Source organism: Amblyomma mixtum, chromosome 9 (genome assembly GCF_055824585.1).
Source record: "Amblyomma mixtum isolate Tamu chromosome 9, ASM5582458v1, whole genome shotgun sequence".
In the NCBI taxonomy this organism is placed as follows: domain Eukaryota; kingdom Metazoa; phylum Arthropoda; class Arachnida; order Ixodida; family Ixodidae; genus Amblyomma; species Amblyomma mixtum.
The window spans coordinates 48563764-48588644 of record NC_143020.1 but is presented as its reverse complement, the minus strand read 5'-3'; the positions used below and the strand labels follow the sequence as shown (position 1 = coordinate 48588644).

At 51.9% G+C, this 24881-nt stretch overlaps 1 protein-coding gene across 1 annotated transcript in view; it reads left to right on the top strand.

Moving 5' to 3' along the window:
* Positions 1–24881, top strand: part of LOC149328932 (uncharacterized) — a 57218-nt gene that overhangs the window by 24131 nt on the left and 8206 nt on the right. The window contains exon 4 of the mRNA XM_089562033.1: positions 24165–24308. Within this exon, the coding sequence (XP_089418159.1) occupies positions 24165–24308 (144 nt within the window). The remainder of the gene's footprint in view (positions 1–24164; positions 24309–24881) is intronic.

Genomic DNA, 24881 nt, shown 5'->3' with positions numbered 1-24881 from the left:
TCGCAGCCATCGTCCTTGCGAAGGTGGAAAGCCTTCAAATCAGCGACATGCACCGGACCGGCGGTTTCGCCGTTTGTCAACAACCGCAGCTGGTAGGTGAGCGGCGTAGTCCGTGCCGTAACTTCGTACGGCCCAGCCCACTTGTGCGCTAGCGACGCGGCGAAACCGCGCGCTGCGTTACTAAGTGGGTGCGTTCTCTTGAGTACTAAGTCGCCCGTGTTGAAAACGACGGGACGGCGACCTTTGTTGTACTGATCCGCCTGCTCCATGCGCGCGACATCGAGGTTTTCGCGGGCTGCTCGCTGCGCTGCCTCCAGGCGCTTCCGGAGCCTTGCCGCGTACTGCGAAAGCGGAGGGGGCGCCGGCCCCGCCGCGTCGAGTAGGGCATTCTCTAGCAGAAAAGCGATCTCTCTCCCAAAATTCAAGTAAGCGGGTGTAATACCCACTGACCTGTTCACGGTTGTCCTTGTAGCGAACGCCAGTTCGGACAGCCGCGCGTCCCAATCTCTGTGCTGCTCGGTCGTCGCGACCAGCATGCTCTTCAGATTTCGATTCACCCGCTCGGTTATGTTACTCTGAGCGTGGTAGGGACTCGTTCTCCTGTGGCGGATTTGAAGCGCCCGACAAGAGTCTACAAAGACTTTGCTTGTGAAATAAGAACCATTGTCTGTAATCAGGTCGGAAGGGAAACCGAAACGAGTGAAAGTCTCCAACAGTTTTTCCCAAATTCGTTCCGACACAAGCTTCCTAAGGGGGAAAACCTCAACCCACTTGGAATAGTGGTCCGTTATTACCAGGATGAATTGGTTTCCGCGCGCGGACCGAGGGAGGGGTCCCATGATATCGCACGCGACCACTTGCCACGGGTAGTTGCTAACTACCGCCTTCATCATGCCAGCGGGCTTGCCCACCCGAGGCTTGGCTACCTGGCATACCGGGCAGGTACGGGCGTATCCCAGCACATCCTTTCTCATGCCTGGCCAGGTCGCGACACGGCATAACTTGTCGTAAGTCTTACTGCCGCTGCCATGGCCTGCCAGCGCTGAGTCATGGAAGTACTGCAGGAACCGTTTCCGCAACCTTCTCGGGACCACGACTCGGAAAGGGGATGCTATCGCCTCTTCCTCGTCAAGTTGGGGAATATAGCGAAGCAGCAAGCCATCATCGCCCAGCAGATACGCGTCGTACTTGCCCTCAGCGTTCCCGGTGCAAGCTGCGCTGCTCGCAAGCTCCTTCAGCACCCGCTGGCAAAGACCGTCTGCTTTCTGGGCCTCGATCAGCTCTTCTCTACTGACCGCTACTCCCCAAGACAGATTTCTTTCTGCCTCGCTCCTAGGCAGGCGAGCGGTCGCCGCCACGAGCTGCTGTGTTTCCCTTCCGTCACAGCACCGTGCGGGACCTTTGTCCGTCTCCTCTCTCTCCAAACCGGGCGCGACACCTCCGTCCGCCCTCTTCTCCTATCCAACAGCGATGACGCCGCTTTTTACAAAGCTGGGCTGCGCCTCTGAAGCGCTTCCGCCAGCATTCCACGGTGCGCGCGATAAAGCATCGGCCACCTTGTTCAAGCTGCCCCGGCGGTACTCGATGGCGTACGCGTAAAGTTGCAACGTCAGCGCCCATCTCGCGAGTCTGCCTGCGGGGTTCTTGAGCCTCTTTAACCAAGACAATGCCTGATGATCTGTCTGCACGGTGAAGACCGCTCCGTCTAGGTACATGTCGAACTTCGACAGTGCGAACATGATCGCCAGGCATTCCTTTTCGGTCACGGAGTAATTCCGCTCCGCCGATGTGAGCGTGCGACTAGCGAACGCGACAGGGCGCAGTTTGCCCTCGTGTTCCTGCAACAAAACAGCTCCAACACCGTAGTCACTAGCGTCTGTCTGCAAGACAAACTGCTTGTTCAGGTCGGGGAGGCGCAGACTAGCGGTATTCGCTATCGCGCGAGCCAAGGCAACAAATGCGTCACTCTGTTCCTTGCCCCAGACCCACTTCGAGCCTTTACGCAACAGCAGGTTCAGCGGCCTTGCAAGCTCCGAACAGCGCGGGATGAATTGCCTGTAGAACGCAACCATCCCCAAAAACCTCTGCAAGCTTTTCACATCCATGGGGCAGGGGTAGTTCAGAATTGCCTGCAGTTTGTCATCATTCGGTCTCAGTGTGCCATCATCCACGACAAAGCCCAAGAGGTTCACTCTCTTCGATGCCAACTGCACTTTCTTTGGATTAATGGTTAGACCGGCACGTCTCATTCTATCGAGAACGGAATTCAGGTGAATGAGGTGCTCCTCGAACGACTGTGAGAATATCACAACGTCGTCGAGGTACGCCATGGCGTAGTTGAACCTTGCATCGCCCAGCACGATGTCCATCAGTCGCATGAACGTGCTCGGGGCATTAGACAAACCAAACGGGAGTCGAGTAAATTCGAAGAGCCCGCGGTGGCAGGTGAATGCGGTTTTCTCAATGTCACCTTCGGCCACCTCAATCTGCAGGTACCCTCTGCTTGCATCTAGGACTGTGATGAACCTCGCGTTCCCTAACGCGTACATCACAGCCTCGATCGACTGAAAAGGGTACGCAACCGTAGGCGTCAGTGAGTTGAGCTTACGATAATCAACACACAGCCTGACCGATCCATCTTTCTTCGGTGCTAGAACCACTGGTGACGCCCAGGGACTTTGTGAGGGTCTCACCGCACCGGTGTCAATCATCTCGTCAAGGGCACAGTCGAGAAGCTGCCTCTTATGCGCACTTAACGGCCTCGGGTTACACATGAAAGGGCGCGTATCACCCGTCTGAATCTCGTGCTGAAGCAGGTCGGTTCTGCCCGGTTTCTCCGTGAAGCAATCCGAAAACGGGAGTAAAGTTTCCGCGAGCCTTCGGCGCTGACTACTGGGTCCTGAGAAAGACGCAATAATCGCTTCTAACGGGCCACCGTCTCTCAGCATCTCGAGGGAGCTCCGCTGCCTTTCTGTCGCACAGGTGTGGACACCCACCTTTTGTGCAGGACAGCCGGGCAAGGATGCGCTTTCGAAGGGAATGAGGGGGGCGAGCTGGCTGTAACGATAGCCATTCTCCCCCATGTCGAGCACAATGCCTTCGCTCGAGAGAAAATCCCTTCCCAGAATTACTGGTATCGACAAGCCAGGCAGATAGACGAAGCGATGTCTCCGCTTTCTGCCGTCAAAGCGCATCGTAAGACGCACTGCTCCCTTTGCCTTTGCCGCCCCAGCTGCTAAGCTTAACGAGGTTTAGGCCGGTCTGACACGGATGTTACCTATCCGGCAGGCCTCGTACACCTCGTCACCGACCAGTGACAGCGTTGAGCCCGTGTCTACGAGTGCAGAGTAGCGTCGACCCGCTAACTGCACTAGCATAAATGGGCTTGAGCACGGAACGACTCCCTGAGTTCTACAGGCGAGCGGGACAAAGGCCTCCCCGTCGCCGGCGCGGGAGTTCTTTTCCTGACTAGCGCCTTGACAACCATGAAATTCTCCCGCTGACGGTGAAAGCCCGGTGCCACCAGACATCACCGCCAGCGTCTGGCGTTTCCCTGCATACGCCTAGCTTGGCACTCGCGTGCCATGCGGCCGGGCTGGTTGCAATTCCAGCAAAGCCGGTCGTTCACCCGCCGCGTGGACGGAGGACCCCTCGTTCCACGAAGCGGTTGGGGACGACTCTCCCCTTTCTCCGCGCCTTCCTGACGCTCGCTCGGCGCGCGGCCTGTGAGGCCGGCACGACGCCGCTGCTCGAATGCGTACGGGTCCAGCGCGCTAGGGACAACAGGGGGTTCCGCCTGCCTTTCCACGGCCATTACCTCGGCGCGCCGAGCCCTCATCGCGCATTCTCGGCCTCCATCCCATGCGCATCCCGGTTCTAGCGATTCGGCCGGCCTGGGGGGCGGCTGGTAGCGCAGTTCGGCCAGTAAATCCGCCTGCACGGTCTTGGCCTCCTGTGCTAGGGCCTCGAGGTTTGTAAAACTGCGGCCCCGCAGATACGGCTTGAAGCGTGGATGGCACTGCCTGATCACACGCGCAACCTGATCTCGGTCGGTTGCCGTCGGATCTGCCCTCTTGTACAGCTCTTGCATTGCGCGTACATACTCGAGGAGGCTTTCCTCTGGGTGTTGAGTGCGCAACGCGAGCTCCTCCAGCATCCGGCGCTCATAATCAGGCGGCAAGAACTCGGCGCGGAAACGGTCTTTGAAGTCCGCCATCGACTGGAAAGTCGGCTGGCAGCGCCTCCATCGCGCCGCGCTCTCGACGAGTGCTACAGGCAGGACCTGCCCTAGCATTACGTCATCTGGGGCGCCCAGAGCCGTCTGGTAGTCCTCGAGTTGTTGTAGAAACTCGTGGACTGATTTCGCGTCCGTGTACCCGGAAAAGGAGGGGACCTCCATATTTATCCGCGGGCGCGATGCTGTCGCCGATGCTACCGATGCTGCGGCCTGGTTGGCGCCAGCCACCGAACCGAGCTGACGGGCTAATGCGGCAAACATCTCAGTCACCTGCCCCATTACGGCCGCCCCGTCGGCCGTCTCACTACCGGCTGCCCCGCCATCCAAAGCCGTGGCTGAAACATCCTTTCTGGGAGGCATAGTTCGCGCCAACTGTCCGGCCGCACCGGCTAACTGCTCATGGCAACAAGAACATTCACATACACAACAATCTATCTACAAACACGCGGAAATACACAACAGAAAACGCCCGAAAACTACATAAATAACACAAAACCCCTAACAAATTTACAACACTACACAAGTCGCTACCCCGCGAATATTCCGCCTGACCCGCTCCTTAACCCTATCGGTCCGGCGTGGCCCCGAACAAAGAGGGCCTGCCACGAGTCTGGCTGCACGTCCCAAAATCGGCAGAGAAATCGTCCACAAGGTGTTAATTAAAGCCGCACGCTGGGCGCCATTATTTGTGGGCGATTCCTCTGCGCGGGGACGCACAGGCAGTCACTCGAGGCAGGTCTTTGTACAAAACGGTTTATTCTCACATGGCAGGTCGGTCGTCGTTGGGGCAGCGGGGTCAGGTGTCGGGAGAGCTGGTCCAAGAGCGAGAGAGAGCGCGAGCCTTCCCGGTCGCGCCTTATAAAGGCTTTCTCCTAGCCTCGCTCCCCCCGCCCCGCCACTCGGGATGAAGGGGTCCGAGGCTACCCGCGGTGAGCGGCGCGAGATTTGACCTGCCCGCGAGCAGACCCTACAACGCCTAGCGAGTACTTCTCTTGTTGGTCATGTTACCAGCAGTATCGATGCTCTTTTTTAGCTCTCGCGTAACGACACTCGCCATGTTCAGATGCCATAAGTGAGGTACAGAACGGTACGGTTAGTGTCATTGCAACATAATCGCCGGAGTATTAGGAGGTCATCATTTTCAATATTTTGCTTCTTTGTCGGAGGATGGCTAGTCTTACGAACGATAGCACAGTATACTCAGTGTACAGAGAAATCGTGCGCCCAGCAATGGAGATTTCTTCGCGCCAACCACTAAAGACAGCGTGGTAGTTTGTATAGTGTGGGGCCAACGAGACCGAGTGGGCTAGCAACACAAAATGTGTGGTGATGCAACGTAGGTGACTGTCCACTATTGTCAAGTATTGCTCACTGGCACCAACGGTGATTTGCAACTGTATGGGGATTTATGACCCCGCGGTCTCGAACACGAGTGTGCTGTACCTATTTCCGCAAGCTGTACATCCCGTACGACGCGTACTATTAGGCCTAGATCGAAGGAGGCCGCCATGTAAGAACTGAACACAGCATTTCAGCATTTTGTGTTAACCCTAAGTGAATAACTAGCGTCCTTTATCATATCGTAAAAAAAACATTCTAAACGAATATGTTATACATTGTCGGCATTGTACACTGTCTTGTCGACAGCTGAAAACAAATTCAATTATAGGCCTTCCCAGGCTCTCGTACCAAAATTGTGATGCAATCGTTCCTCGTACAGCGTTCCGGGGGGTGGGGGGAGGGGGGGTGACGCACGTGTGTGTGCCACCTCAAAGCAAAAGGCGACCCCCATATCATCCCACAAAAAAATTCCGCCAACATTGTCTCAGTGTTCGACTTGAGAGCGTTAGCTACGAGATAACCGATTTCGAGTTACGACATACTACAGCTTCGTTATATCCGGTGTGTTCGTTATAACCGATTACGAGTTGCGTCATATTACACTTTGGTTGCCAGCGTGTACAGCGCAAAAAGAAAAATCATTTGGCACCACTTCGAATGCGCTACGTCAATTCGCTTGTCCGTAATGGACGTTTCAAGTTTAAAGAAGCCACGGTTTGGGGAACTAAAGGTCGTCGATGCGAGTCCCTATGATAACCTCCGCTTTGATTCGACTAGTAATGCTCCGTGACGTGCTGGATCGTTTGTTACTACTCGGAACATTCTAAGCCAATTAGGTGATCCACAATCTGTGTACCAATGGTACCACCCACTGGTCCCACTTCAACTCCTCACACACTGGAGCATATATATATACGAAGGTGTGGACGTTGGTTCGTGGTGCTGCGCTATTGAACTAGGTTTGATTGACAGCTTGCACGACCTCGCATGACGTCATATGCTTGAGAATCTTGGGAGGACCCGCAATCATGACCAGTCATGAGCCTATAAAGACCTTCCCCTAAAAGACAGGAAGAGAGGCCGTAAGGGAGGTCTGCATCGCCGTTGGCGTCTCATTCGTTGACCAGAACACAGACGCGGACATCACAGGCGTGCTGGTGGTACGGGTTCCCTGACATCTCAGTGGTTGACATCCGCACAAAACATGACGCATACTGGTCCGGTCACCGCTGCCTGCCCGTACCGGAAGCCCAAAGCGGTCGCGAAGGTTGCACCCACGTTGCCGCCCGCAGGGGCGACACCGTCATGTTATCACCGGACCTCTGCATTCGGAACAGTTGATCTTCAAAGGTTTTCGTGTGCCGGTACTCCAAATTTAAATCCGCAACCCCTGTGCGGTGTCAGTGCACGTTAAGAAACCCAAGTATCACTGAATTTACCGAAGTCCTCCACTACGACGTTCTTCATTGTCTGGTTGGTTTTTGAGGAAAGGAAATGGCCCAGTATGTCTCACATGTCTCGGCGGACACCTTAACCGCGCCGTAAGGGAGGAAGGCGCGCTAAAATGACTTGAAGGGAGGAACGTGGGAGTAAAAGAAGAGAGAGAGAGAGCCGTGGAATTTAGCATTTTGGGCCCGGAACAGCGTTAAGGGGGGAAGAGGAGGAAGGTCTGGTGGGAAAGAAGGTAGGGGCTGAGTCGCTTTTGAACGTAGAACTCCATAAACCCAAACTAAAACCGAACACGATCATAATACACCTATCGTACCTCATCATTACAACATCATCATTACATCATTTCATCATTACAACATAGATGGCGCTGCTTTGCCACACCTCATGGCACGCAATTGAAATGCTTTATAGGGTAGAACGCGACTGTCATCGGGTCCCGTTTCAAAATTCGCATACTCATAATTACTCATGCACGCATCAGTACGCAGACACTTCGTGCACGAAGTCAGACGGTAGCGCATTCACTAGGTCCACTTTTATTCTGTTGGAAACAACAAGCCTTCGTAGCGTGTTATAAAGAAAAAAAAAAAGCCTTCGTAGCGTGTTCTGCGCGTGCTCGCCTCAGAGTCTGAAACACCTGGGTTCAATTCCCCATATCTCCGCAATATTTTTCATTTGTATATTCTCGTGTTACTGCGCCGATACTGGCTTTTCTGCGACAGGAGCTCCTTAACGATGTCGCGTTAGGTTCCGTGTATCACAAACGAGTGCAATCGGCGTCCACAAATCCTCTCGGAGGAACCTATGATTCAGTCGTACGATTCTAAGGACTGTAATGCATGTACAAACATTGCGTGTGAACAATGCCTCGAGGGACAGCAATGCACCAAGGACAGTTATCACGATCCGGCTCATTTCTGTGGTGCTAATTGTATGAAGTATTCATCCCATTCCTTTAACACCGCCTCAGCAAAAAATTGGCTGTGGCTAAACTCAGTTATGCCTGGATGTGCGAAGCGAGAGGTACGGTTAATCTTATTGTTTAGGTTGGTTTTCTCTATGGTTACATCTTTATCGGTTAGCTTGATACGTCTCAGTGTTTAGGTTTTGTTGTTACCTGTCGTTAAGTTATGGTTACCATAAAGACTAAACATTTTTAAAGTGTAACGCATTTATTTTTGAAGTCTTCATCTTGTTGTTTCTCAATTGACACAAAGACGCCACGGGCCGCCGCTGTCGCTCAGTGGTTGTGGTGCTGGGCTGCTGACCCGAAAGACGCGGGTTCGATCCCGGCCGCGGCAGTCGAATTTCGATGGAGGCGAAATTCTAGAGGCCCGTGTACTGTGCGATGTCAGTGCACGTTAAAGAACCCCAGGTGGTCGAAATTTCCGGAGCCCTTCACTACGGCGTCTCTCATAGCCCGAGTTGCTTTGGGACGTTAAACTCCATAGATATAAACATAAACAAAGACGGCACGATGGTCGGTGAAGTAGCAAGCAGCCGTCTCAATGGCTCCGACACAGTACTGGCGTCGGCCCTTACACGACATGGCGAACTGGACGACGAACCATCCTCATCTGAATCCACTCGCCTGGCCGCTTCGTACTTGCGACGATTCTCGAGGCGTGCGGCTCGTTCCTCCTCTTGGTTTCATTCCGACGACGAAGCCTGGCTTCTTTCAGTCTCTCCGACTCACTTTCCATGTCTGCCGGCGAATCTCTGTTGTTGTTTTGCGACTGAGAGAAGGATGAAAAGGAAATTTCACGGGTCTGCCAACTTGGTCGAGCCGAGCCACCACCACTGCCACGTGCAGATAGAGGAGAGTCAAAAGATAAGAGGAAAGAGTGAAAGAAAAGGAAAGACGCGCGTCGCAGCAACAACCGCGACCGCCGAAACAGACGCTGGCTGGAAAAACAGATAAGCGGCCGAAGCCGCGCTCGCTCGACCTCGTCCCTCGACGAATCTCACCAAGCCGCCCCTTCTATATATACGATGCAACGCCGGCTCCTCCTCTGCTGTTGCAACGCGGTTTCACCGGCTCCCCCTCTAACGTCAAGCCAGATGGCGCGGCGAGCGGCGCTTCCAGCTGCGGCGGTTGCTAGGCAGCGGCTCAGCCTGCGGTGTGGCCACCGGCCACAGCGAAACGGCGACAATACGGCCAATGTAGCTCTCGCTACAGTCTGCTTCTCACACACACTTCAGTGTTGTTTATTTTAGGCCGCTTTTAGGCCGTGTTGTTTCCCAAACGGGCACCACATCATTGTGACGGAGAGAGCGTTTTTTTCTTCTAGGTTCTTACGGCTTTATAGGCCATATTGTATCTCAATCGGGCACAAGGAAATGTACCAATGTACCAATGCAGTACTAGATTATCGCTAAAATGACTGGAGTTTTGGCTGAAAAGAAGGTATTTTTTTGTTAAAGAAGGTTCAATCCACTGCAAGCGTGATTCTTTTTTTCTTGTTTGGTTCAATATCGCATGGATCTGCAAATGCAAATGCACTGGTCATATTGAGGGTCTCGTGTTCAGGCAACCCATGATTGCGTGCTGCCATGCGCCTGATTAGTGCAGCGACCTGTTGGTCTGCCTTTGCAAGAGCTATAGGGTGTTGTAGAAACTCTAACTTCGGCGGATGTAATTTTGCCTACGGGCAACCATGGACATTCCGAACCCATATCGGGCAATCGCAATGCAGTAAACATTAGTCTTCTGTTCACTTTCAATGGTGGTGCGTGTCGTTATTTTCGCTCCCCTGAGTTTCTATATTTTGGTGCCGAAACCCGGGTTGAGTCGATCCAGTTTATCAGCAATGGACTTGTGAACCGCAAAGAAACGCGACCCACCAGCATCACCAACGAGGCAGCCACCGCAGACGTGCGAAACAGCGCACGCCCAGCAACTGCGTAGCGAGGCCCAGCGGCGCTTCTCCGCCACGAAACCTGAGGCGCAGTTATGAAGCGGCTCAGCCCGAAGAGGGCAGCGCTGAGAACGCAGGTGACGACGCTGCTCGCTGCCATAGACTCGTCGCTCGAGAGCGAGGCAGACGAGAAGAGCTTCACTTGGCAAGGTTAAACGCCTTGCAGAAAAAAACTAACGGAAGTGGATGCAGCCATAGAGAAGGTCGTACCAGACAGCGACGCGGAAGAAGACTACATGCGCACCGTCGAGTTAAACGACCAGATCGTCACATACATGGCGGAGCTGGACCAGGAAGTGAAGGAGGCACAACAAAAGATATCGGTGGTCGAAAGATCGACATGCCCCCAAAAGGAAGAAGGAATAGGCGTTTCATCAGAAGTGAAACTACCGAAATTGGAGTTACAACGATATGGTGGTGCCACAACAGAATGGCAGCCGTTCTGGCAACAGTTTCGGCACGCCGTTCACGACAACGATGCACTCACCAACTCCGAGAAGTTTCTCTACCTGCGATCAACGCTTACAGGCAAGGCATTGTCAGCTGTTGCAGGCATTCAGGCGACAGGAGAAAACTACGACGCCGCCATCGACCTCCTCAAAGAACGCTTCGGTCGGCCTGATGTCCTGATTCAAGAACATCTGACGCAGCTACTCGACTTACCACCGTACGAAATGCAAACGACGTGAGCACTTTACGACGACTATGCGATCACCTACAGCCTAATATGGCCGCACTAACGACTCTAGGCGTGCAGAGTAGCAGTTACGAAGCTATGTTGTGCTCTGCACTGCTTAGGATGCTACCAATTGCCTTCGTCGTGGAGTATCACAAGTGCCGCTCTTCAGATAAAGCGAATGACAATCTGAAGATAGAGAAATTGCTAGAGTTCCTGAAGTTGGAAGTCGAGAGTAGAGAGAAAGCACTTCAAGTTGGCCAATGGGAAAACAATGACGCCAGTCACAAAACCAGAATAGAGAAGGAAAGGGCCAGAACTCCCAAATGATCAGCCACTCTCAGGGGTTTAGCAGCATCTCTCTTAACTAGCCAACCCAAACAGACTGAGGCCTGTGCATTTTGTGCTTCGAAGGGTCACGTTGCACAGGAGTGCCAGGCATCACTGTCTTTGGAAGAAAAGAGAAACAAGTTGCGTAAAGCAGGTCGGTGTTATCGGTGCGCCATCAGAGGACATACTTCTAAGGAGTGTCGCAACAAAAGAGTGAAATGTGAAAGTTGTGGAAGAAGACACATCACTCCGATGTGCGACCCAGCCTGGAAGAGCTCAGATATAACACGGCGACTGAGTTGCACTCTGCGACGCACAATAAGGCACAAATGACGTCCGCCGTGCTGCTCCGGACAGCTCAGGTCTGGGCGGAGGGTAGCCAACGAAGAGTCCTCAGCCGTGCACTTTTTGATGGCGGAAGTCAAAGAACCTTTGTAACAGAGGAACTTTCACGCCAGCTACATCTAGAGGTACTGGATGAGGAAGATATTGTCACGTTGTAGTGACGGCAATGCAGCAGTCGGGAAGACAGCAACAGAACTTGGAAACGAAGCTCTTTATTTGGGCTGACTTGCGCCCGCAAAAGAACTGACTCACCCGGCGGCGGCGTAAGCAACAAACGTGTTCGTCGGTCGTCGAACAACGAATGCCCGCTGCTCGCGGCACCGTTCAATTTAAAGCCGGCAAGGAAACTTCGAGATAACAGGTCGAGATGCAGCTGTTCATGGCTATGAACAATCGAGATTAGTCCGGTCGCTTCTCGCGTCACGAACAAAAATGATAACACCCCTTTTCTGCGGGCTTGCGCGCACGAACGGACGCTATAATGATACGTGGCAATATTACCATCTATCCTTTCGGAGGAACAGGCAATATTATCAAAGAAAAGCGCAGACGAGTGCGAATTTGGTTAAGGAGCCAGTACGACCGAAGGGATCATTGTTTGGAAGCCTTGGAGATACCTGAAATCTGTACTGACGAGCTTCTGATCCCTGAGGATGTGGTACAAGAAGTCAGAAATAAAGTGACTGAGCTTGCTGATGTTACCTTGCCACCTGCACAATTAACAAGCAATGGCATTGGTATTCTGATCGGTGCTGACTATTATTGGACTCTAGTGACCGGCGAAGTACAGAAGATGCAGGGTGGTCTCGTGGCTATTAGGACACACTTCGGGTGGACACTTCAGGGAGCCATTCCCCACAGCAACGGCAGTGCAACCGTAGCTGTCCTTCGAGCCAGTGTAAGGGAAAATACCAGTGCACTGGCCACCGAGCTCAGGGCATTCTGGGAGCTGGAAAGCATGGGTATTTTCGAACCCCCTCCACATAAGCAAGAACATGAAGAAGTTCATAAGGCTTTTGAATCCTCCATTAAACATATCGATGGGAGGTACGAAGTGGCTCTTCCATGGAAGCCAGTGAATTTTCATCTTGCCGACAACGAAGCAGTCGCGAGGAAACGCTTGGCTAGTCTCACGAAGAAACTATTGAAAGATGAGACAATGCTGAATAAGTACGATGAGGCCATACGTCAGTACCTCGAACACGGATTCGCTGAGAAGCTTACAAAGAAAGAAGTCAGCCAGACGGAGAATAGAGTGTATTATATGCCTCACCGGGCGGTGCTACGACCTGATAGCCTGTCAACTAAGGTCAGAGTCGTGTTCGATGCGTCATCGAGGAATGCGGGTTGCGTGGCACTCAACGAAGCACTAGATTCGGGACCGAGCTTAAACCCGGACCTCTTGAAAATGGTGCAGAATTTCAGAACGCACCGCATCGGACTCAGTGCACATATCGAAAAGGCATTTCTGCAAATCTCACTGAGAAAAGACGATCGTGACGCTGTACGCTTCTTCTGGTATGAGCAGGTACCCACAAAGAAAAGCCCGAACCCCCCGCTAGAAGTCTGGAGAATGGCAAGGGTCCCGTTCGGAGTAACCAGCAGTCCATTCCTGGTTGCCGCGACAATACGCCACCATTTACATACGATTAACGACTGTTCTGGCACAGCAACCACGCTTGAAGAGAGCTTCTACGTCGACGACCTCATCACAGGCACAGCCACAGAAGAAGAAGCTGAAGAATTCTATCGACAGGCAGTGCGCATAATGAAAGAGGCAAGCATGACTCTTCGAAAGTGGAATTCAAATTCCAAAAGACTACAGGAGATTTTTGAGAAGGAAAAAACTGGGTGTCCGACAAGCCAAGTTGAATGTCCCACAGCCAACACCACGCGCGTGTTAGGACTTGTATGGGATAAAGAAGATCTCTTGGCCTTTTCAATGGAACCTGTCTTGGAATTTCTAGACCGGAACTGCAACACAAAAAGATTTATCCTTCAGGCATCGGCGCGCATTTACGATCCCCTGGGGTTGATCTCCCCGGTCGCTTTGACAGCTAAGTTGATGTTTCAGACGTTCTGGGAACTAGGCGTTGACTGGGATGCACCGTTGCCTGAAGAGGTACAAACATCGTGGACGCAGTGGCACACAGCGCTGCATAACTTAACAGCAATAACTGTTCCAAGATGGTGCCTCAGTGCTGCCGATGACGAATTGCAGATCCATATCTTTACGGATGCAAGCCCCAAGGCATACGGAGCCGTTGCCTACTTGCGCGCATGTCGACAAGGCAGGCCGACAGTAACCTTGCTCTTGGCGAAATCGAGAGTGGCCCCGCTGAAGAAGCTCTCTCTCCCAAGACTTGAACTGATGGGAATGCTAATGGGCGCCAAGCTAAAAGACTACCTGACTCGATCGCTAAGTCTCCAAGTGGAAGAGTGGTTTCTGTGGACAGATTCGACAATCGCGCTTCACTGGGTGAGGGGTTCTGCTCAACAGTGGAAACCATTCGTCGCCAACCGCATGCTGGAAATACAGCAACTGACTGATCCAGACATCTGGAACTACTGCCCAGGAGAAGAAAACTCGGCTGACCTCCTTACCCGAGGAGTTTCCCCTGAGGTGCTCCCGTCAACCAGGATTTGGTGGCAAGGACCTTCTTGGCTCACCGAACCTCGCGCTAACTGGCCACGCAGCGAGATCGTCTCTGGAGATACAACTCTCTGGAGTTGTATCTCTGGAGATACAACTGGCGCCGCCGCGGTGGCTCAGTGGTTATGGTGCTCGGCTGCTGACCCGAAAGACGCGGGTTCGATCCCGGCCGCGGCGGTTGAATTTCTTTGTAGGAGAAATTCTAGAGGCCCATGTACTGTGCGATGTCAGTGCACGTAAAAGAACCCCAGGTGGTCGAAATTTCCGGAGCCCTCCACTACGGCGTCTCTCATAGCCTTAGTCACTTTGGGACGTTAAACCCCATAAACTAAACTAACTAACTAGATACAACTGGCGATGAAGAAAGGAAGCCTGTTCATGTTCACAGTGTGACACAAGAAGTGGAAGAATCTGTTCTACCTTTTAAACGCTGCAGTTCAGTGTTTAAGCTGGTGAGAGTTGTCGCCTGGATGCAACGATATCTGTATAACTCAAGACATCCCACCGAGAGACGGAACGGATATCTGACAGCAGAAGAGACGAAAAAACGCTCAAATTTGCCTGATCAAAGATGTACAACGCGAGGCTATTCCCGAAGAGCTCCAGTGCATTCGTCGCTCAGCGCGAATACCGAACGCGTCTCCAATACGTGACCTCAATGTCTTCTTAGACGATCACGGAATATTAAGAGTTGGGGGACGCCTGAAGTATGCCGAGCTTTCCTACAATGCCAAGCATCCTATTGTTCTCCCAGCGAGCCATCGCTTCATCGAGCTGTTAGTTGACGGAACGCACAGGCGCCTTTTACATGCTGGACCACTTGAAACGCTCACAGAACTGAGAGAGCAGTTCTGGATAATGAAGGGAAGACAAGTGGTAAAAAGGGTGCTGAAGAAATGCGTGACCTGCGACCGCCTCAACAGCCGAGCAGCCACTGAAGCAGTGGCTCCCTTACCTCCTGAAACGGTAACACAAGCGTTGCCTTTTGAGGTGACAGGCATAGATTTTGCCGGTCCGCTCAACACCAAAGATCAAGGCAAAAACAAGAAGTCTTACATTCTCCTTTTCACATGTGCTGCTGTCACACGAGCGATACATCTTGAATTGGTGACAGACATGTCTGCCTCCAACTTCTTCAAGGCGTTCAGAAGATTTGTGGCAAGAAGAGGAGTGCGTCGAGTTATTTTCTCGGACAACGCAAAAACATTTCAACGTGCGTCACGGGATCTAAGAAAGATGTGGAAAACCATTCGTAGAAAAGAGCTGCAAAGATATTTTGCGGACCATCGGCTCCAATGGAACTTCATCGCCGAAAGAGCTCCTTGGTGGGGCGGCTTTTGGGAGAGATTGGTACGGTCTGTGAAGTCTTCACTCAAAAAAGTGTTGAGGAGCCTGCAACAGTCCTCACAGAAATTGAGGCAGTCATCAACTCCAGACCCCTCACATGCGTGTACGCAGAAGCAACTGAACCGGAACCTCTCACTCCGTCGCATTTTCTGGTGGGAAAGCGTCTGATCTCCCTACCCACCATTTCTAGTTCCGCATCTGAGCCGCCTCGGTCAGACAACCTTGACAGCAGTTGGAGATATCGTCAAAGGATGGCTGACCACTTCTGGCGTAGGTGGCAGAAGGAGTACTTGAGCAGTCTGCGCACTGCACATTTCAACATACCGACAGCATCGAACGCCATCAAGGAACCTTGGTACTAGTATACGAGCATCTTCTACCACGGCAACTCTGGAAGATGGGAGAAGTCATCGAGGTGTTAGTCGGACGTGACGGACGGACCCGGGCCTGCATGGTGCGCCTACCGAGTGGAACTGTGGTTCGAAGACCAGTGCAACTGTTGTACCCCCTCGAATCCCTCTACGAATGAGCTAAGGCTCATTTGGGGGGAGTATTTAGAAACTCTAACTTCAGCGGATGTAATTTTGCCTACGGGCAACCATGGACATTCCGAACCCATATCGGGCAATCGCAATGCAATAAACATTAGTCTTCTGTGCACTTCCAATGGTGGTGCGTGTCGTTATTTTCGCTCCCCTGAGTTTCTATAGGTGTCGGTTGCATCGAGTGTGTTGATGAGAAAACTGAGAATCTTCACTTAAGTGGCCTATACAAAGCAGCGTAAAGCGCGGTCAGACCACTCATGCCGTCCTTTCATGTATCAATAGATCCCTACGTTTCCCTTCCTTAACAACCCAATTCCCCAAAAACGGCCTTGAGCCTCCATTTCTCAATAAACAGCTTATTCATTCATTCATTCATTCATTCATTCATTCATTCATTCATTCATTCATTCATTCATTCATTCATTCATCCTTCCTTTATAAATAAACAGCTCATTCATTCATTCATTCATTCATTGATTCATTCATTCATTCATTTGAGACACAATGGGCACTGGATACCCGTACATGTTTAGTTCAAAGGGGGGCGGGGGGTGGGGTGAGGGGTCACTGGGAAGGGGTTTCAGATGCAATAGTTGCGATTTTGTTGGAGAGCAATGGAGGCCTGTGTTTGCTAAATGGGTAGTGGTGATGTTTGTGGCGGATTGCAGGATATCCCGGGCTGTTCAAAGGGATCCGTCCGTTGTCCAGAGGGTTATATCATCTGCGTATATGGCTGTGTGGAGCCCTGGGATAGCAGCAAGGGCCTTTGCCAATGGCGCTAGAGCAATGTTAAAGGGCAACTCCGGCGATTTTTCATCAATTTTAGGTTAATGGCAGTTTTGTGTTGCTAAGAACCTCCTGTAGTGTGTACGATACAATGTTTTCAAAACCGACCCTAAAATAATTTTTAAACAGCGAAAAACGCAAAACTCGAAACCGAAACCGCAAAACCGGAATCGGGGAGGTGTCTTCGTGCTGTATTGACTGTGACGTCACTGGTTTGTTCGCCGCGCTGTGAAGTCCCCGAAGATATCGCAACTACCCTGAGCCGCGCTGTCGACATGACTGAAATCGCGGAGAACAGCTTTTCCGAGACCAGCTAGACTTTATAAGACGACTCATTCGACGATTTTGGACTGGACGAGTCGCCTTTCAGGTATGATCCACCGCCGCGCGAGCAAGCCGAGTCACACCACAGGCCGCGTCACTTGCAGCATGGAGACGGTCTGAACTCGGATAAGCACTTGAGTCATTTCTCGTGTATGCATTTGTGACACAATCGTCAGAACAAAAGTTAATGTGATGCTCCCGCTGATAGCTGTTCGTGTGGCGAGTGCCGGCCGACCCAGCCTGATGAATCTGCTGCCGGAACGTTGCCGGGGTGCACAACGTCCTTACAGGGGCATGCATCACCAACAGTCCTCTCTTTGCGAAGCTTTGTCTCGACGGCGAGCTTTTGGAAGTGAAATCACGCCAGCTACAGTTCTACAATCCAACATACTTTGAGCACGGTTACTGTGGTCCGCTTCCTCTTGACGGCCGCACTTCGTTCAGCTGGCTGCTGCGATGTGCGGTTGTACCCTAATAACGTTAGCACACAATCTGCCTTGAAGCGCCGGTTGAACGAAGCCTTAGCGAGTCCAAAGCTCTCTCTTAGGTACACGCTGTCTTCGTAGCCATCTGGCGCGAAATGTTCCGAACACAAGCGGGAATGCTTCCTCCGAGACCAGTTGATACGGCGGACAGCTCTCACCCACTTGTCGCGAAGGTTCTTATCGCTAGGAAACCTATGGTAGATCACGCCCGTTGTCACAGATAAAGAATTTGTGCACCCCACAGCCAGTGGCGGTCCCAGAGCCTGATTTTAGGAGGGGCGGGGGGGGGGGGGGGGGCAGATTTTCGTATATCACGAAAGAAAAAAATAAAAACAAAGATTTTTATTTTATTTACACAAAACATTTCTGCGCTTTGTTGTTGAAAAATAAGTGGCGAACGGTATAGATGTTATACCGTTACTCAATCTTTGAATTACGTTTACGCGAGCAATATTCATTTCGATACCAGGGGAAACAAGCCGAAGGCTGAGATATACCGCCACGGCATGTCCACGAAGGTCAAAGCACCTGCCCGGACATTTCACCAGTGGGATTAGCGGCCTTCGTTACTCAGTTCTGGGAAGTGGTTTGTTCCGCCCTCAGTACCCTCCTTCAAGGCGGCTGGTCAGCGCTCCTTGTCAGGCCAAAAAGGGATGATCCCCTCGCTGGCATCGCTGTGTCCCATGGTGGATAGACATGAATGGGTGGCTGTTTGCCTCCCCGACGAGGTTGCTGGCCACCGCAGGTGAATGGCACCACCGTCGTCGCCGCGACAACGGCAAGACAACGGTGGGGGCACGGCAGGACCACGATACCTCGACAATCACTATGAATTGTGCTCGTATAACTACCAACGTGTAGAACGTGGAATTGTGTGAAATAAAACAGCCGCTAACACGGTGAACGTACAAAGTAGGGGACTATTTCACTCATCACGGAGGAAAAAGCTTTAGAGCTCTACGTCAAAAATACATCTCGCCCTATGAGAGCCCGAAAACGGATGTTCGGGAAAATGTGCAAAAGCTTTTGGGGACGGGCACGGCACACCCACGACAACCTAACTGCCGACGCTGTGGCACGGCACACGACCCTTCCCCAGCTGACCAACTGCCCACGTGCCAAGCTTCGTGTGTCGTCTGCAAAGGCACCCAGCCTACTGGCAGCAGAAGCTGCAAATACAGTTTCACATCCTCCAACCGGTCCAAGTCTTCCCCATCGGTCACTGACACCGATACCGACTCCAACTCGACAAACCTCGGACGCCAGTCCCGATCCCGAGACCGCAACCGCGGCGACCACAACCTATTGCGGGACGACTCCATCCCCCCGCTCGGCAGCGACAGCCCCTCCAGCCGCACTCGCAAACAGATAGAAATGACGTCAGCAGAAAGAAATGACGAGTATAATCACGGTTAACTCAGTCGAACCAAGCATCGCTGTGTTATCAGTCTTACACGAGAACGAGAGTGTAAGAGAGAGAGAAAAACTTTATTGTAACAGGAATTTGGGGCATGCCCCAGGGTCCCCGCACGACCCCACTGCACTCATGTGTTTATGTTCCTAAGGTCCATAACACTGGCAGCCCGGCCGGTGGCGATGATCTGCACGCCCGGGTCCTCCGAGCGGAGCAGGGTCTCCCACCCCTCCCAGGTCTTGAGGTTCTCTAGGCCCCGCGGGGGAGAGTCCGCCGAGCAAAGAGAAAAGATGTGGAGGGAAGAAGCGAAGGGTTCTGGGCATAGGGCGCAAGCAGGAGTGGGGAAGGAGGGATGATAGTGGGCTGGGGTAAGGGGTGAGGGGAGAGTGTGTGTCTGTAGTCTGCGCGAAAGTGTTGCTTGTTTGTTATCTAGGGAGGAGTGGGACGGGGGGTAGAGCTGGCGTGAGGCTCTGTAGGCTTGCGTCAGATCGTTGAATGAGTGCATGCGCTCCTTCGTGAATCCCCGATCCGAGGCCATCTGAGCCAGGTTTAAAGAACCTCGGGTTAAAAGGTTGGCGGCCTCGTTTCCGGGATTACCGGAGTGCGCAGGCACCCATATCAGCTCCACTTGGCGGGGTGGGGGTGCATCGGGTGAGTCCAGTATGCCAAAAGCAGGGACATGGACTCGGCCTCGAGCAAAATTTAGAATCGCAGTTCTAGAGTCACTTAAAATGAACCGGGTTTCTGTGCGGGTGATAGCAAGTGCGATGGCGGCTTCCTCTGCAGCCTCAGCTTCTGTGACCATGCTGGGTAGCCTTGCTTGGAAGTGAGCCAAAAGTTTGCCTGAATTTCGTCCAATCTGGCATACAGGCATGTGTTCTGGGACGCTTGAGGGGGCGTGTGCGTAATGTAGTGTAAGGGTTGCAGTGGTCGCTACCTAGGGTCTCCTCGGTGTTGAGCCAGTCTGCGTGTCGTATGTTGGGATTGGTTTCTTGGGGTTTAACGTCCCAAAGCGACTAAGGATATGAGGGACGCCGTAGTGAAGGGCTCCAGATATTTCGACCAACTGGGGTTATTTAACGTGCACTGACATCGCACAGTACAAGGGCCTCTAGAATTTCGCCTCCATCGAAATTCAGCCTCCGCTGCTGGGATTGAACCCGCGTCTTACGGGTCGAGTGAAGGTTCAGTCCGGGCACGTATCCCGTGTCACGGAGTTCCCTATCCGGGTTGGGTGGACGGGGTCCGTGTGGAGGGTGAGGCCCAACGTGGACGCAAGCTCCGTCAGCTTACGTCCGCGCGACTCCTCCTTGCAATAGCCCCACAACTGAATGGGAGCGTTAAAGACGCCCGAACTCAGCAGGGGATCGCGACCCGCTACTCTCAGCGCGCGGCTAAAGAGGTCCGCAAAATCACTCGCTTGAGTTCGGGAGAGCAGTACACGTTGAATATATGTAACGGTGGGTCACTCCGGCGGAGTGGTAGGATAGTCACTATTACATAGGGATACTCGAGCTGGAGGTCGACATCCACTAAGTTGGCTGTGTAGGCCTTGTGAACGAGAAGACAAGACTCGAGATCCTGTTGGAACGTCGTGTAATTTGTAAGTGTGGCGCTGAGGCCTGGCTCCTGGAGGGCAACCACGGCTGGAGGTACTCGAAGGCTTCAAGGTAGAGGCAGAAATTGGCCCGCTTAGTGCAGTCCTTAAAGCCTCTACAGTTCCATTCTGTTATTGAAGTTGACATGGCCGAATTGGAGATGGCAGAACGCCTTTGATTAAGGTGTCTCGCCATGATTGAAAATTTTTAGGGGGGAGGAGGAGGGAGCGGCTGCCCCAGAGAAAGCTACTTGCGCCACCAAAGGGTCGGTGACGGAAGGAGAGGGGCAGTTGTCCTCATTGTCCGAATCAATGATCAGACGGTTGAATTTTGAAGGACGGAATACGTCCCTAATGGACCCCGTTCGACGGAGGAGGCGGAGGTTGCCTGATATGTTTTGAGACCACCGCGGGGACGGCAGTTGTGACCATGGTGAAGATATGCGACTCGACTGACGGCGAATAATCTGCCTGGTCAGGTCCGCTGACCTCCCTCCCAGCCCTCCCAGGTTCGGAGAGGCACTGGCCCGCGGGAGAAGGGGGCGGTGGACAGGATAGGAGAATGTGGTTAAGGGTGGCCTTGGGGTGGGAGCACAAGGTGGATATTGAGGGGGGGGGGGGGGAGGGTACTGGCATAAATTTAGAAAGATGGGCTGGTGTAAGCAGCGTGCGCATCTGCAGGCGACTGTTTGATAGTGAGGGATGGGTGTAGGCACTGAATCCAAGGGGATCATATTGCGGGTGCTCGCATTGCTATATGTGCCTCGAATGCAGAATTTAGGGGACCTGGGAACAAAGGAGCGTGCTAAGAGGTATTCTTAATTGTTAAGCTGCTGCCGCGGCTGAGATGTTATTTGAGCGCGCGTAAAGCCTTTGGCAGCACGTGCCAGTTATTTTCCTCGCCAAGGAGCTCATAGACAGGTAAACTGAATTGAAAATTGGTTTTGAGGAAAGAAAATGAAGCAGTATGATTGCTCATTACCAAAGGAACGCCAGATTTCTCATTTGAATACTGAAAAATCAAAATTTATTTTTGAGGACAGGAAGGGGCGCGGTGTCTGTCTCACATCAAGGTGGACACCTGAACCACGCCTTAAGGGAAGGGACAAAGGAGGGAGTGAAAGAAAGGAAGTGGTGCCGTAGTGGAGGTCTCCGGAATGGTGGTGGTGAAAAACATTTATCGTGCAATAAATTTTTACAGAGAGGTGATTGGGGTAGGCCCTATTGGCCCTTTCCCCTAACAATACTAGGTGGAGCCCCTATTCCGGGGCCCCATTGGCAAGCAACGCCGACCGCGTCGGGTGAACCAAGGCCTTTTGGGTCTTTAGGCCCTGACAGCCGAGCAGGGACGCCTCCCAGTCCTCTCTGGTGGGGTTGGGGTGGGGGGAATAGATGGGTTTGATTGACACGGCCAAACCATGTGGAAGGTGTCAGCCACCTCCCCACAGAACTGGCACGTGCCATCAAAGGATGTGTTGAAATGTTTATTTCTACCACCTGGGGACCTTTAACATGCACTGAACCAGACCTTAAGGTAAGGGAGGAAGGTGGGAGTGAAAAAAGAGAGAAAGAGGTGCCGTAGTGGAGGGCTCCGGAATAATTTCGACCACCTGGGGATCCTTAACGTGCCCTGACATCGCACAGCACGCGGGCGCCTTTTGCGTTTCGCCTCCGTTTAAACGCGGCAGTTCTCTTGCTTGCACCAAAACGCAGTGTCAACTAGAACGAGGTGCCATGCAGGCGTAACCGAAGGCCCGTGAGGGTTAGCTGGTGCTGCGGTCTACATGGCAGATCTGGAAGTCTGGAAAAGGCTCAGTCGCTGCTTGGAGATAAAGCCTGGCATGAGGAAACAACAAACCAAGTCCACATTAAGGGGGCTCAATCCGTGCTTGCAGGTTACCTTAAGTGTGATGCACTTTTGGTGTTCGCATTTTCTTTCTAAAAAATTACGAGGGGAATTTAAGGAACTTACGTGGAAGTAATGCCGAGAATTGAATTCTGTTCGAATTCTATTCAAATTTCCTTGTGATTTAATTATAATTATATTTAAACTCTGTTCCAATGTTATTCAATTTCTTTGTAGTTAGTGCAGTTGCAAGTACTTGTCTGACTCTTGCTGGTAACTAGTACTTACAACTGCACCAAATACAAAGGAATAGAATAGCATTGGAATAGAATTTAAGTACTGACTCTTACTGGTTAACAGCTGCCGCGGTGGCCCAGTGTTATTCCGTTCGGCTGCTGATCCGAAAGACGCGGTTTCGATTCCGGCCACTGCGGTGGAATTTAATGATTCGAAATTCTAGAGGCCCGTGTACTGTGCGATGTCACTACACATTAAGGAGCCCCAGGTGGTCGTAATTTCCGGAACCCTTCACTACGGTGTCTCTCATATAATGAGTCGCTTTTGGACGTTAAACCCCCATAAACTAAATGATCTTGCTGGTTAACATTTATTTTCCCGCCATTATGACGTCACGCTGTTTCGACCAATCGCGGGTTTTGCATTGTCGCCACTTTCTGGGCCACGCCGGATTTGCATGTCGATAAGCCATCTAATACTCTCACGATAAAATAGTGCGCATGCACGAAAGTGAACACTGTGAAAACCAAGGAATATATAGTGTTTATCTCGCCGTGGCTTAAAGTACAATCCCAGAGAGACGACTTGAAGTCCAGTTCGAAAAGATACCACCCACACGTAACGTTGCGTTCACTTTTTACAGGGTGTCCAGGCTAACTTTAGCCAAGGGCTAAAAGTTAAATATTTGAGGTAGGCCATGGAAACCACTTACATACACCTACCAACCGGCTTGGGCATCGCAGGCAATTTTTTTTCTGTTGCAATTAATTAATTAGCAAGAAATATAATTTTTCTAAACGCGCAAATATTCAGTTTAGACAGCAAATGTCAATAGCAAAGTTGGGGAGCACCTTCAGAAACCCCCATTCCATTTATTGGCGATAAAGAGAGCCTCACGTGTATCTTTTTTCCGAGCTCGAAAGAAAGCCCGCGAAATACAAAAAGAAAATCACGTGACTAGCGCATTCGCGCGCCACGATTGTGCTGCACTCAACCGTGGCTTGAGTGAACGAAATCAGCTGCTGACAAGGAGCGACAACCTCATTGCTCCGGCAGGCCGATATGTCGACGGTGGTTGCGGCGCAACTTGCGCCGTCCCGCTTGCAGACTGGCTCGCGCGGGCGTCGCAACCACCGTCGACATACCAACCTGCCGGAGTCATTTAATGAGGTCGTCGCGCCTTGCCAGCAGCTGATTTCGTTCACTCAAGCCAGGATTGAGAGCAGCACAATCGTGGCGCGCGAATGCGCTAGTATCGCGATTTTTCTTTGTTGTATTTCGCGGGCTTTCTTTGGAGCTCGGGAAAAAAGATACACGTGAGGCTTTCTTTATCGCCAATAAATGGAATGGGGGTTTCTGAAGGTGCTCCCCAACTTTGCTATTCCCATCTGCCGTCTAAAGTCAATATTTACGCCTTTAGGAAAATTATCTTAATTGCTAATTAATCTGTTGCAAACCGAAAAATTGCCTATGATGCGCAAGCCGGTTGGTAGCTGTATGCAAGTGGTTTCCCTGGCCTACCTCAAAAATATCTTATCTTTCAACCCTTGGCTAAAGTAATCCTGGACACCCTGCATGACGTTTCTTGGTGTAGGGTTCGTTTGAGAATTGCGGTTCGCCCTTGTGCGCAGCCGAACCGGACCCGTGCCGGCAGTCGGACACGGGCAGCTGCATCGTGGGCTGCACGGAGCTGTCCTTCGAGATGGGCCAGTGCGTGGAGAAGATATGCCACTGCCTGAACATGGACGACGTGCAGCCCGGCACCAGGCTCAGCGGTGAGGCCACGTGGTCGGGCTCTGAAGAGAATGATCATAGTGGACTTTGACTCATAGCCCACAGTGAGCCCTCAGAAACACTGTGCGCTATCCATTTAATTCATCATTTTCATTTTTGCCACCACTGCCAAGGATGGCTTGTCTTTGATTTCATTGACTCATCGGGGGAAGGTAAAACTGCAGCTTGTTGGTGAAAGGGGATATTCAAAATTCTGCAAGTGCGCTTTGCCGCATAACAATGCTGTCCAAGACAAGATAGCTGGCCATGCGTATCCAGCTGAAACTAAGCAAGAAGGACTAGTTTTTTTGTTTGATTCTTCTGAAATACGTTTTTTTGCATTCTATCCACACCGTTAGCGCCTCTCCTGGAACCCTTGCAGTTTTTTTTTTATAGAGAAGTCGGCCATCTTGTCTTTGGCAACATAGTTATGTGGGAAAGCTCACTTGCGGAATTTTGAACATCCGCTATTGTCGCTTTGAACATGTACAGTCTTTGTCAAAAGTAACCGGGCTGCACGGTTTACTTCTCAGTCGTATAGTAAAGCTATTATGCCAGTCCTCAAGCTGTAAATC